This window comes from Salvelinus sp. IW2-2015, linkage group LG6.2 (assembly GCF_002910315.2).
Source record: "Salvelinus sp. IW2-2015 linkage group LG6.2, ASM291031v2, whole genome shotgun sequence".
Taxonomy (NCBI): Eukaryota; Metazoa; Chordata; class Actinopteri; order Salmoniformes; family Salmonidae; genus Salvelinus; species Salvelinus sp. IW2-2015.
The window spans coordinates 13,540,544-13,555,264 of NC_036846.1; the positions used below are offsets into that span (position 1 = coordinate 13,540,544).

Here is a 14,721-nt window from a genome sequence, read left to right on the forward strand (position 1 = left end):
TGTTGGTAGTGTTAAGTAACCCTATTGTAATATGGTGTTGGTAGTGTTAAGTAACCCCATTGTAACGTGTGCTGTCAGTAGTGTTAACCCTATTGTAGCATGTGGTCTTGGTAGTGTTAACCCCATTGTAACATGTGGTGTTCACCCCGTTGTCCCATGTGGTGTAATAGTGTTAACCCTATTGTAGGTGGTGTAGGTGGTGTTAACCCCATTGCAACATGGTGTCAGTAGTGTTAACCCCCATTGTAACATGGGGTGTTTAAGCACCAGCTGTCAGAGCAGCTCACAGATCACTGCACCTGACATAGCCAATCTGTAATAGCCATTAAACTACCTCATCATCCATATTGTTATTTATTTTCTTTATTTTGCTCCTTTGCACCCCAGTACCGCTACTTGCGCACTCATCTTCTGCACATCTATCACCCCAGTGTTTAATTTGCCATACTGTAATAATTTTGCCACTATAGCCTATTTATTGCCTCACCCCCCTTATCCTACCTCATTTGCACACACTGTATATAGACTTTCTCTATTGTATTATTGACTGTATGTTTGTTTATTCCGTGTGTAACTCTGTTGTTGTTTGTGTCGCACTGCTTTGCTTTATCTTGGCCAGGTTGCAGTTGTAAATGAGAACTTGTTCTCAACTAGCCTACCTGGTTAAATAAAGGTTAAATAAAAAATATAAAAAAATTGTAACATGTGGTGTCAGTAGTGTTAACCCTATTGTAACATGTGGTGTCTGTAGTGTTCACCCCATTGTCCTATGTGGTGTCAGTAGTGTTCACCCCATTGTAACATGTGGTGTCAGTAGTGTAAAGTAACACCATTGTAACATGCGGTGTCAGTAGTGTTAACGCCATTGTAACGTGGTGTCATTAGTGTTAACGCCATTGTAAAGATGTGGTGTCGGCAGTGTTAACCCCATTATACCATGCGGTGTCAGTAGTGTTAATCTCATTGTAACATGTGGTGTAGGTAGAGTTTAAAAAAAACAACAACACAGAGTTACACATAAACAAACGTACGGTCAATAACACAATAGAAAAATCTATGTACAGTGTGTGCAAATGTAGAAGAGTAGGGAGGTAGGCAATAAATAGGCCATGGAGGTGAAATAATTACAATTTAGCATTAACACTGGAGTGATAGATGTGCAACCCTAATTTAACATGTGCTGTTGGTAGTGTTAAGTAACACCAATGTTACATGTAGTGTTAACCCTATTATATCATGTGGTATCAGTAGTGTTAACCTTATTGTAACGTGTGGTGTCAGTTGTGTTAAGTAGCCTCATTGTAACATGTGGTATTGGTAGTGTTAACCCTATTGTAACATGTGGTGTCGGCAGTGTTAACACCATTGTTTCAAGAAGTCTTTACTTTACTTTTGCTTGTGTGTTGTCCATTAGACTTACCGATAGAGAAGACGCATGACCAAGCTAAGCTAGCAGCTGCTATTGTATGTCTGCACAAAATTAGCTTTGTTAAGCTGGGGATAATAACCTAATAAGGACTAAGTAAATAGTCTGGTCACCCCATGTCCACACTAAAGCCCCTTTTCACTATGATAGTAAGACAGTATTAGAGAACCATAGGTGCTTATGACAAGTCTGGTAAGTAATGCATTATGATGGTACCAATATGCAATAGTGGATTTGTAATTAGGACAGGAGTTGATACAACTCTTATACAACCTTGAGCAACCAACCACCAAGGATACTTGGTATGGAGTCATGGATGCTAGCATTGGTGTCAGTCTTGCAGTCTAAGACTATATATCAAGGCCTGAAATGCCCATTGTCTTTCATTATACAGTATGACTACCCAGGGTCCTTGTAGGGTAAGGAATGTGATGCTTCCTGTAGGTGCACTGCACACACACACACACACACACACACACACATACCTATTTTACTGTGTACTTTACTTTGTGTTAGGTGCTCTGAACTGACAATGTGTCCTTACATGACACGACACTAGGGGGCTAAATTGCATGTTGCAGTGTGAAAGCTTTTTAGCTACCATAACACTGAATTATGTATTCACTAGCTGATTAATTCTTTATTGGAGATGTTGCTGAGCTGCGCTCAGGTTTTGAGTGTGACCTTTTGTTATTTTCGAAATTGGAATTCCAAAGTAATGTGCTCAAAAGTAAATAATAAATGTTTTGTAAATGAATATAGTTGATATAATTCAGGGGTAGGCAACTAGATACAGCTACGGGCTGATTTATATCGGAACGGATGTTCGGGGGTGTACACTACAAATTGACCACAACTAAGCCCAAAAAGAGAATGTATTTGAAAATATCCATCATTTCACACCTTGATTACATTGAGACATTATCACATATCTCTTTTTTTCATTTGTGGAAATACTTGGGAACAGATTTCCAGATTTTAAACTGAATTCCTGGTGATCAAAATAGTTTTTAGTCCGCGGGCCGCCTGTAGCCCGGCCCCTGATATAATTTGTAGTGTGTGTATGTGTGTGAGTGCTTGTTGCCTTTATATATAGTTGTCTGTAGTGATAATAGTGACATACTGTGCCATTCACGATGTAATTTTATTCATCTCCATTAATCATAAAACCTCTTGCATAGTAGATAGTTTACTAGCTCATGAAGTATAGCACCACTTTATACAGGTCCTTCATACAGTAAAGTGTATTTTAATGAATACAAAATGGATAATGCTATTAAAGGTTAAATCATTTTGAAAGATGATAGCAGTCACTTCCTTTCCTTAGCCTAAGTGCTCAGCCCAGTTCTGTGGTATGTAGGGCAGGCTGTGTGTGTCTCTAAACCAGTAGTATCCATTCATATTAGAGGTCGACCGATTATGATTTTTCAACGCCGATACCGATTATTGGAAGACCAAACAAGCCGATACCGATTAATCGGCCGTTTTTTTTATTTTTTTTGTAATAATAACAATTACAACAATACTGAATGAACACTTATTTTAACTTAATATAATACATCAATAAAATCAATTTAGCCTCAAATAAATAATGAAACATGTTCAATTTGGTTTAAATAATGCAAAAACAAAGTGTTGGAGAAGAAAGTAAAAGTAAAATATGTAAGAAAGCTAATGTTTGAGTTCCTTGCTCAGAACATGAGAACATATGAAAGCTGGTGGTTCCTTTTAACATGAGTCTTCAATATTCCCAGGTAAGAAGTTTTAGGTTGTAGTTATTATAGGAATTATAGGACTATTTCCCTCTATACCATTTGTATTTCATTAACCTTTGACTATTGGATGTTCTTATAGGCACTTTAGTATTGCCAGTGTAACAGTATAGCTTCCGTCCCTCTCCTCGCTCCTCCCTGGGCTCGAACCAGGAACACAACGACAACAGCCACCCTCGAAGCATCGTTACCAATGCAGAGCAAGGGAAACAACCACAGGCTCAGAGCGAGTGACGTTTGAAACGCTATTAGCGCGCGTTAAATAGCCAGCCATTTCACTTCGGTTACACCAGCCTCATCTCGGGAGTTGATAGGCTTGAAGTCATAAACAGCGCAATGCTTGACGCACAACGAAGAGCTGCTGGCAAAACGCACGAAAGTGCTGTTTGAATGAATGTTTACGAGCCTGCTTCTGCCTACCATCGCTCAGTCAGATACTTAGATACTTGTATGCTCAGTCAGATTATATGCAACGCAGGACACGCTAGATAATATCTAGTAATATCATCAACCATGTGTAGTTAACTAGTGATTATGATTGATTGATTGATTGTTTTTATAAGATAAGTTTAATGCTAGCTAGCAACTTACCTTGGCTTACTGCATTCACGTAACAGGCAGTCTCCTTGTGGAGTGCAACGAGAGGTCGTTATTGCTTTGGACTAGTTAACTGTAAGGTTGCAAGATTGGATCCCACGAGCTGACAAGGTGAAAATCTGTCGTCCTGCCCCTGAACGAGGCAGTTAACCCACCGTTCCTAGGCCGTCATTGAAAATAAGAATGTGTTCTTAACTGACTTGCCTAGTTTTTGGACACCGGCAAAATCGGTGTCCAAAAATACCACCGGCCATTCCCATTCCGATTAACGATTAATCGGTCGACCTCTAATTCATATTACACATCATTTTAGACCAAATACTCATGGCATTGTTCAGTATTCACACAAAGCATGGTGCTACACTGTTTTGCTGTTTGTTTGACCCTTTCGACTAAAGGTCATATCAGTACATGTGACATTGAAGAAGAAGAATACTTTATTGGCTATTTATTATACATGTGATCCGGGTTCAAAATACCAGACATCACATCATCAACAAAACCAAGACCTATTGATTTCAATCTAACTTGTATTGCGTTACACAGCTGTTATTTTATGGCCTATTATTAGTGGGTACTCTAACCTCTGAGCACAATATGAAAAAGCTACATCTTACTCTGTGCTACATCTTTCTCCGTGCTGGATCTTACGCCGTGCTACACCTTACTCCGTGCTACATCTTACGCCGTGCTGCATCTTACTCCGTGCTGCATCTTACTCTGTGCTACATCTTTCTCCGTGCTGCATCTTATTCCGTGCTGCATCTTACTCCGTGCTGCATCTTACTCCGTGCTGCATCTTACTCCGTGCTGCTGCTTTAAACTCCGTCTGCATCTTACGCCGTGCTGCATCTTACTCCGTTGCTGCTATCTTACTCCGTGCTGCTTTCTTACTCCGTTGCTACATCTACGCCGTGCTGCATCTTACTCCGTGCTGCATCTTACTTCCTGCTGTATCTTACTCCGTGCTGTATCTTACTCCGTGCTGCATCTTACTCCGTGCTGCATCTTACTCCGTGCTGCATCTTCTCCGTGCTGCATCTTATTCCGTGCTGCATCTTACTCCGTGCTGCATCTTATTCCGTGCTGCAACTTACTCCGTGCTGCATCTTACTCCGTGCTGCATCTTATTCCGTGCTGCAACTTACTCCATGCTGCTTCTTACTCTGTGCTACATCTTACCCCGTGCTACAGCTTACTCCGTGGTGCATCTTACTCTGTGCTACATCTTGTAGACCAGTTTGTGAGACTATGGGTCAGTTCCTGTTAAGAAGTCCTACATGTAGAGTAACAATGGCCAAACCTCCTCCCGGAGAACTATCTGGGTATGCAGGCTTTTTCTCCAGCCTTGCTCTAATACACCCGATTCAGTTGATCAGCTATTCGTCAGTATCTTGTTTGGCTCAATTAGCTGGAGCATAGGGCTTCATATCCTGAGTGTTGACCACCCCTGTCATTCACAGAGAATAGGGAATGGGGTCTCTAGAGACTGGAGAGAGATAAAGAGAGGACTGAGAAAGCACTGTCCTGTCCTAGCACAACACAGCTGAATACAGGCCATTGTTAGGCCAAGCAAAGCCATGGAGCCACTAGACCGTGTAATGCTACACTGCTCAGAGTACTGGCCTATATTAATTTCTATAGGCTAATAGGTAGCGCTACACTGTTTGTTTTCACAGTTATCATAACTTGTTTCCTGTGGTCATATTGTCATGTCTCATTGACTTTGTTGCTCTTGTAGGCATTTATTTCACACAGCATATTTTGTCAAGTTGCTGTATAGCTAATTATCTCAAGATGAGTTTCCGTTTTTCTCATTCCGACTGAAATATTTGTTTTGTTGACTCGTTGAATGGGGTAGCATACTGTAGTCTATTGTCAGTTTCCCTGCTCTGGTGAGAGCTACAGTTTCAGATTATAATCTAGGCACTAGATCAGGGTCCATTCTCTTCCACACTCACTCACAATGAGTTGGGAATTCACTTGCTGCCATCTTCAAAGCCCCTTTGTTCATCGGTAGAGATTCCGCTGACCTTGCTGGACAACGCTGACAGAGAGCTGGAGAGAGAAAGAGAGTTAGAGAGTTAGAATGAATTGGGGAGACAGACGGAAAGAGAGAGAAAATAACGTGAGAGGGGAAATTAGAGTGAGAGAATGAGGGAAGGATCGAGAGAGAGTTCCACAAGAGGCTTTTGTCATCTGGTAGCCATTTTGATTCTCCGTTGATCCGCATGCCTCCATGCCTACTGTCTTGCTCTAGTACAGTAGCATAATGTCCATACAACCTACATGTTAGCCAATAGTCACTTGGACGTACTGCCAAATTCTATAAAATTTCTTTGGAGGCGGCTTATGGTAGAGAAATTAACAATCAATTCTCTGTCAACAGCTCTGGTGGACATCCCTGCAGTCAGCATGCCAGTTGCGTGCTCCCTCAAAACTTGAGACATCTGTGGAATTGTGTTTTGTGACAAAACTGGCCTTTTTTGTGCATATGGAAAATGTGTGGGATCTTTTATTTCAGCACTTTACATGTTGCGTTTATATTTTTGTTCAGTGTACAATGTTCACACACACACACACACACAAAAACACTCACACACAAACACACTGTACAGTACACACCTATGAGTGACTCAAAATATCCATTCTAATTGCTCTCAATGTCCTAACACAGACATGAAGCTCACACTCCAAATTTTACAATATGCACTGATTCTTCTCAATAGATCAAACATTCAAAACCCATAGGAAAACAGACTCACATAGAAATGTGTCAGAATGTCTGTTTATTTAACTGTTTGCTATTTATTAGAAAACATTTACAATTTCTACAGATGAGATGAGACAGTACAATATTGTTTGTGTAATGCACTTTGACCAGGCATCCGCAATGGCACCCTATGCTCTACTCTGCACTAGGCTATATAGGGAATAGAATCCCTTTTGGAAGAAAGAAAAAGAATATGTTAACATTTTGCCCAAAAGCACATAGGTTGTGTAGTCCAACCTGCATAGAGAGAGATTTCCATTATCTTTTCTCAAGTCCTTTACTTATTAGCCCCCCTCTCACTACAGTACCTAGCAACTCTGACCATTTTAGAAACTAGTGTTAGTATTCATCAACTCTGACCATTTTAGAAACTAGTGTTAGTATTCATCAACTCTGACCATTTCAGAAACTACTGTAGTATTAGTATTCAGGAGGAATAGAATGAGTCATTGAAATTAAGACTTAATACATGGACAGATTCCACTTGATGTTCCTAGAGCTAACTAACACTAGAACAACACACAGAGCCACTGTACAGACTGTTTGAATTACAGAAGTGACTTATTTAAATGTGTAAGTTATTAATAATATGCAGTAATGTGTTTTGCATGTTTACTGCCTGAACGGTTACAGACAATGGGCTACATGAGAGAGTGTAAGGCATAGATCTCAAATCATTTCACTTGTGTTAAGAGTGTGATATACAAGTTGTGAGCCACAGCATATCACATTCAACCATTTCAGTCTTCATTTTTCATATTTTGTTAGTTAACTTTACCAGAGAAAGGGGGAACATAAGCAGGTTCTGTTGGTCAGTTAGACTGTATTCAGTTGAAGGCCCTATACGCTATTCCTATGATGCTTGTGGAACAGATAAGGGTTTTTCTGTAAGCACTTGTACTGCCACCTGCTGGCATTCATGTTATTGCTGTGATCATACAAGGCTTCCATTAAAGGGGAACTGCACCCACTGATTTGGCCTCATTTTTTGGCTTGCTCCTCAAGAAATGCTGGCGGCCATGACAGAAGCCAAACGTGAGTTGGCTTGGGGGTGTGGTTTGTTGTGGGTGTTTCTTGGGTGTGTCCTTGCCACCACCAAGACACACCCATCTGCCAGAACCTTGCCTGCAGCGGTTTCCCCCCACTCAATCACAACTAGCAAACCTCCTGCAGGTTGAGTTCAATAAGTACAGGCAGATGTTTGGTGAGATGCCGGAGGAAGCTTTGAATAGGTCAGTAGCTTGTAGAGTAATATGAAAAGAATGCAATTGCTGAATTTATGTAGATATTCTAAACTAAGCATTTTGATATATTTCAAATGTAGTAACAGGTCCATGTACTTTTTTTTACATAACCTTTTACATAATACCATAGAAGCAGTGTTCTGCTAATATAACAATGTTCTACTTCCATTGTCATTCCCAGCTGATACAGATACTGTGCCTATCTGCATTTTGTCTGGTCGTAATGGGGCTACATTGGCAAACATGTCAGAGTGGTCATACCTTCCTGTGTGGTGTCCCGTATACAACAGGAGTTCCCTGATCCTGTTGCAGAATAGACAGGGTTTCTCCCTCCACATATTGACTGATACCATTCAATTCAATAATTTAAAAAGACAATACAAGTAAAAGTTGTGTCTAGTAAAATAATAATGCTGAGTGCCAGGTCTCCCTCCATTTAGAGACATCAGTATCAAGCCCGTCTGTCAGTCTGGACTTCATCACATCATCTTGCAAGTCTCTATGTGCTGCCTCCATACATGTTTCTGTGAACACATACACACACAGTCACTGTTCTATTACCAATTGCAGTTAGGATAGATAATATCTGACACACAAACCGAGTTTGAACAGGTCAGAACAGGTAAAACCTAACCAATCATGGTCTCCCCATCAAACGACGAGGTCTTGAGTGGAATGCCACACATTGGGTCGTTTCGTCCATTCAGCATAAAACTACATTTACAGTCATTGGCTGGCTAAATGGATTAGTTCAAAGTAACAACTACAACTAAACGCCAATGATTAGTTGTGGTATTTGTAAACTGATTAGAGGACTGTGTAGTATTCACAACTGACAGAAGATGTGAATGAAAGCTTGACATGAATTCTCTTTCAATAAAATCATAAGGATGTGTTTACACAGGCAGCCCAATTCTGATATTTTGCCCAATTATTGGCAAAAGAGCTGATCTGATTTTTCCAAAGACCAATTAGTGGAAAAATATCAGAATTGGTCTGCCTCAAGCATTTCGCTACACCCGCAATAACATCTGTTAAATATGTGTATGTGACCAATAAAATTTGATTTGTATAAATGTAGCCATAAAGCTTAAAATATCTGGATTAGAATATTTAAAACGCTCTTAGCTTAGTGTGTGCTAGCCTATATCACTTTTAATGTTCTGTGTGGCTGTGTTTGTTGTCTGTCTGCAGGGTTGGAGTACTGTGTGCGTATGCAGCTAACCAGAACCTGAGCTCCCAGCTGGAAGGCATGAAAAGACTGGTTAGCAGCAACCTGAACGACCTGCAGACCTTTGCCAATGAGACGCCAACGGTACAGCCTTTTTACGGTAGCTTCAATGACAGTTAACTGTAGGTGTGCACACAAGGCTAAGTAGAGAATGTAAGAGATGGATAGATTAAACGTCCTCGTGTGTGTGCGTGCGTGCGTGCGTGCGTGCGTGCGTGCGTGCGTGCGTGCGTGCGTGCGTGATAGAGAGAGGCTGACAGAGTAACACAATCTCTGACTAAAAAAAGAGTCCTGCGTTTCAGTAACTTTATTCTGCTCTTCTTTTCACAGCAAATTGATTACCTAATAGCACAATACGCCACTGCCAAGTACACAGTCATTTCTGACCTAGATAGTAAGTAGTGTGCCTGAGGCCACATCTCCATATTGTCTCTGTTCAGTCTATTGTCTGTTGCAGAAAACTATGAATCTATGGCCATATCAGGTCCCCTAGATACATAACAGAGTTGGAGTCAATTTCAGTTAAATTCAGTCAATTCAGGAAGTCAACTGAAATTCTAATTTTTCTCTATTGCTTTTCTATGAGAGAAATTAGAATTGGAATTTGAACGTCTGTTTACTTCCTGAATTAACTTAATTGAAATGTAATTGACCCCAACCCTGATACATAATAATGCAATGTCCCCATCCTCAGATGTGGGTCCTCTGCTTGGAGGGAATATTCATGTGGAATTGGGCACAGAGGTGCGTCCTGCACTGGACGGGGTGCTCCGTATGGCTGGAGGTAAGTCCTTATGATGTCATTTCCTCTTTCAGGCAGATGCTGTAATTGTTTTTACTCTCTACCACACTGACAATACTGTCCTCAAATTGGACACAAGTTATAAGGATCTTTTAAGAATATACTGTATATAGTACAGTAGCATTGTAGTTCTTACAGAAATATCTTGTTAATTAGCTCATAACAAGGTGTACTTTAATGGCTTAAGTAGACATCCTTCTCTTTCCTTTTTACTTGTTGTCATAAAGTCAAAGTTCAGAGGGCCATTAAAGGTAACAGTAAATTAACCTTGACCGGTGACCCCTTGACCTTGAGACTTCACCCTCGTGTCACTCTTGTGATTGGTCCCCTTGTGGTTCTCCTGGCTCTTGAGCCAATTGTATGTAGCCTGGTCCAAGATTTGTTTGTGCCATTGGCGTGACAATGACTATAGGAGATGGCAAGACAGCAAAAACAGTTCTGGGACCAGGCTAAATTGCTAAACATCCCTGTGTGTGTACAATACACTACCTGCCTCTATTTGGAACTGTCCAAACCTACCTTGTGTGCCATCTTAATTATGAATCGATATGGATATATTAAGTATATGGCCTCCCAAGTTCCAACCTTGCTCCAACAGTGGATTGAACCTGCAACTATTGTTCACCTGTTCAATTCTAAAAGCTTCCCTCATGTGAATATGTGTGTGTTATTTTGTGTGTTATCAATGCCAGGGTATGGATGTGCATGTGTGTGTATTTGGTTTGTGTGTGCGTGCTTGTGTGTGTGTGCATACATTGAGTGTTTTTGTGAATCTACCGTGTGCATACATGTGTGATTCTTTACTATGTGCACTCTCACACACACTGTAAATGTATGTAGTTCTGTCCTTGAGATGTTCTTGTCTATTAATGTTCTGTATTATGTCATGTTTCATGTTCTGTGTGGACCCCAGGAAGAGTAGCTGCTTCTTTCACAACAGCTAATGGGGATCCTAATAAAATACCAAATACTCACCACCTGTCCATCCTACCCCGTCCCCATCCCCATCCCCAGCCATGCGGGAGACCAAGGAGGCCCTGGAGAACGTGAGTGTGTCTCTGGAGGTTCTCCAGGAGGCGACAGGGAAGCTCCACTTCAACCTGAGCCTGGTGCGCTCTAGCCTGAACAGAACCCTCAATGATCCGGGCTGCAGCGACGAGGACTCGGATGCCACCACCGCCCAGCTCTGCCGCTCCATCCATAGCTCCCTGGCACAGCTCCACGTCAGCGCCAACTTCACCCGGGTATGCTGTCACACTTCATTAAAGATGATAATAATAGTCATACTGTAATAATTCGATTTATATAGCACAATATAAGTATATGTTGTATGTGATGTGTTGCAGTTACCTGATGTGAACAATCAGCTGGAAAGTGTGAATCAGGTGCTGAAAACGGACCTTAGCAATATCATTCAAAAGGTGAGTCTAAATGTTGCATAAACTTTAGGTACTGTATAAGTTGTGAGGTTTTCTTTGATATTTGTGATACTGTATCATCAATGTTGCCTTTGTATTTCCTTCTCCAAACAGGGCTTCTCCTCATTCAATGACACTCCAGGCATGGTGAGTGACCAGATGAGGAACGTAGTCGAGGGTGAGTGGCATCTCTTTAACCTAATTTAATGCTCCCCAAAAGGTTTCAAAATACACTAAATGAAGGGTTATATCATTTTGAGTGTTCAACTTTGCATTGCCAAGTCAGTCATGTTCAATATGGTATGAATACTCATTGACGGTAATGTCTTATACGCCCAAATAAGATCAATGGCCATATTCCAATTATCTACCTACACCTGAACTGTTGTACCCCAATACCCCAAAATATAACGTTGTATTACTCCATTATTTCACTAATGCCCCTGAATATATCCACTCTCTCCCTCCCAGGAGCCCGGGGCATGTTGGATGTCATCAGCACCAACATCAGCAGCTTCTCCAAGGTGTTCCCTGTACACAGCTCTCTGGCCAACTTCACCAACTTCATCAGTCACACACAGTCCAAGATAGAAGACTCTTACCCTGAGATCGATCAGATAGACTTCTACAGGTACAATCAGGAACTGGAGCCCTATTCCCTATATAGTGTACTACTTTTGACCAGTGCCCATGATGTGCTCAGGGTTTAGAATAAATAAATGTCTTCACCTGCCTGGTCTGTGGTAGATTTACGTAAAGAGAGTACAATCTGTTGTTACTGAATATCATCTGGAGTTATTTCATCAGCACAGGTCACTGTGACATAATGTAATAATGAATAAAGAGTATATTCAGTCAGTAAGCCTTTAGGTGTACCCTGGACCTGACCCTGCATACATGGCCCCTGTATTGCCCTCCAGCTGTGATTATTACACAGTACATTTGATTGAGCCCTGAGACAGACCTGCTGTAGTCTCCATTATTATGGCATTTTAGCCTAATGTAGTGATTGGTTGTTACTTGTTATGGCATCTTATCCTAACGTAGTGGTTGGTTGTTACTTGTTATGGCATCTTATCCTAACGTAGTGGTTGGTTGTTACTTGTTATGGCATCTTATCCTAACGTAGTGGTTGATTGTAACTTGTTATGGTGTAATGGTGTACTGACTCCAATGTTCCTCTACAGGTGGATTTGCTGTACTGGCCTCTGCTGCATGGTGGTTCTCATCCTGGCCTTCAACTTCCTGGCCATACTGTGTGGCACCATGGGATATGACAAGCACGCCTCCCCCACCACACGGGGCTGTGTCTCCAACACCGGCGGCACCCTGCTCATGGCGTAAGTATTTCTGGCCAGCTGGCCGGCTGTCTCTCTGGCTGGCTGACTGGCTGGGTATCTGTTTGTCTGGTTGTCTCTCTGTCTGTCTATATATCTACTCTGTCTGTCTGTCTGTCTGTTCTGTCTGGTCTTGGTCTGTCTGTCTGTCTGTCTGTCTGTCTGTCTGTCTGTCTCTGTCTGTCTGTATATATATCTACTCGTCTGTCTGTCTGTCTGTCTGTCTGTCTGTCTGTCTGTCTGTCTGTCTGTCTGTCTGTCTGTCTGTCTGGTCTGTCTGTCTGTCTGTCTTGTCTGTCCTGTCTGTCTGTCTGTCTGTCTTGTCTGTCTGTCTGTCTGTCTGTCTGTCTGTCTGTCTGTCTGTCTGTCTGTCTTCTGTCTCTACACTTTCTGCAGTATATAGAGCACTAAGAGTGTGAGTGTGTAGATTGATTGATTGAATGCTCTATCTATGTGTGTCTCCACAGCGGTGTGGGTTTCAGCTTCCTCTTTTCTTGGATACTGATGGGAGTGGTGACCGCCACCTTCCTGGTCGGAGGGGCAACGTGGAGAAGCTGGTCTGTGAACCCTTCCACACCAAGGAGCTCTTCAAGGCAAGTTATGACGTGATAATTCTTAAGGTGACAATGTTTAGGTAGTGTATGTGGTCTTCTCTATAATCATGGTCTAGAACTATATGATGGTCTTACTGTATAATCATGGTCTAGAACTGTATGATGGTCTTACTGTATAATCATGGTCTTACTGTATGATGGTCTTACTGTTACAATCATGGTCTAGAAACTATATGATGGTCTTACTGTATAATCATTGGTCTAGACTGTATGATGGTCTTACTGTATAATCGTGGTCTAGAACTGTATGATGGTCTTACTGTTATAATCGTGGTCTAGAACTGTATGATGGTCTTACTGTATGATGGTCTTACTGTATAATCGTGGTCTAGAACTGTATGATGGTCTTACTGTATAATCGTTGGTCTAGAACTGTATGATGGTCTTACTGTACAATCATGGTCTAGAACTGTATAATGGTCTTACTGGTCATTTGTGTCCAAGGTTTTGGACACTCCTCACCTGGTGAACCCTGAGTGGAGGAACTTCATCCCAGGGTATATGTACAACGACTCAGAACTGGATCTGACAGTGGAGAATTTCTACAGGTAATACTGTGCTGGATGTATGGATGTAGCACTTACTACTGGGGATTCATTTCTGTGTTTTTTAATGATGGCCTATGTTTTACATAGACTTGCTCGTCTATATAAACTCAGCAAAAAAAGAAACGTCCTCTCACTGTCAACTGCGTTTATTTTCAGCAAACTTAACATGTGTAAATATTTGTATGAACATAACAAGATTCAACAACTGAGACATAAACTGAACAAGTTCCACAGACATGTGACTAACAGAAATTGAATAATGTGTCCCTGAACAAAGGGGGGGTCAAAATCAAAAGTATCAGTCAGTGTCTGGTGTGGCCACCAGCTGCATTAAGTACTGCAGTGCATCTCCTCCTCATGGACTGCACCAGATTTGCCAGTTCTTGCTGTGAGATGTTACTTCCCTCCTACCAAGGCACCTGCAAGTTCCTGGACATTTCTGGGGGGAATGGGCCTAGCCCTCACCCTCCGATCCAACAGGTCCCAGACGTGCTCAATGGGATTGAGATCCGGGCTCTTCGCTGGCCATGGCAGAACACTGACATTCCTGTCTTGCAGGAAATCAAGCAAAGAACGAGCAGTATGGCTGGTGGCATTGTCATGCTGGAGGGATTGTGGACAGTCTGAGCACTGATGGAGGGATTGTGGTTCCTGGTGTAACTCGGGCAGTTGTTGTTGCCATCCTGTACCTGTCCCGCAGGTGTGATGTTCGGATATACCGATCCTGTGCATGTGTTGTTACACGTGGTCTGCCACTGCGAGGACGATCAGCTGTCCATCCTGTCTCCCTGTAGCGCTGTCTTAGGCGTCTCACAGTACGGACATTGCAATGTATTGCCCTGGCCACATCTGCAGTCCTCATGCCTCCTTGCAGCATGCCTAAGGCACGTTCACGCAGATGAGCAGGGACCCTGGGCATCTTTCTTTCTGTGTTTTTCGGAGTCAGTAGAAAGGCCTCT

At 41.9% G+C, this 14,721-nt stretch overlaps 1 protein-coding gene across 1 annotated transcript in view; it reads left to right on the forward strand.

The window, feature by feature from the left end:
* Nucleotides 1-14,721, forward strand: part of LOC111965845 (prominin-1-A-like) — a 117,691-nt gene that overhangs the window by 71,951 nt on the left and 31,019 nt on the right. The window contains 11 exon segments of the mRNA XM_023990204.1: nt 9,007-9,127; nt 9,374-9,437; nt 9,738-9,827; nt 10,860-11,089; nt 11,192-11,266; nt 11,378-11,441; nt 11,735-11,894; nt 12,451-12,603; nt 13,068-13,137; nt 13,140-13,193; nt 13,659-13,762. Of these exon segments, the coding sequence (XP_023845972.1) occupies nt 9,007-9,127; nt 9,374-9,437; nt 9,738-9,827; nt 10,860-11,089; nt 11,192-11,266; nt 11,378-11,441; nt 11,735-11,894; nt 12,451-12,603; nt 13,068-13,137; nt 13,140-13,193; nt 13,659-13,762 (1,185 nt within the window).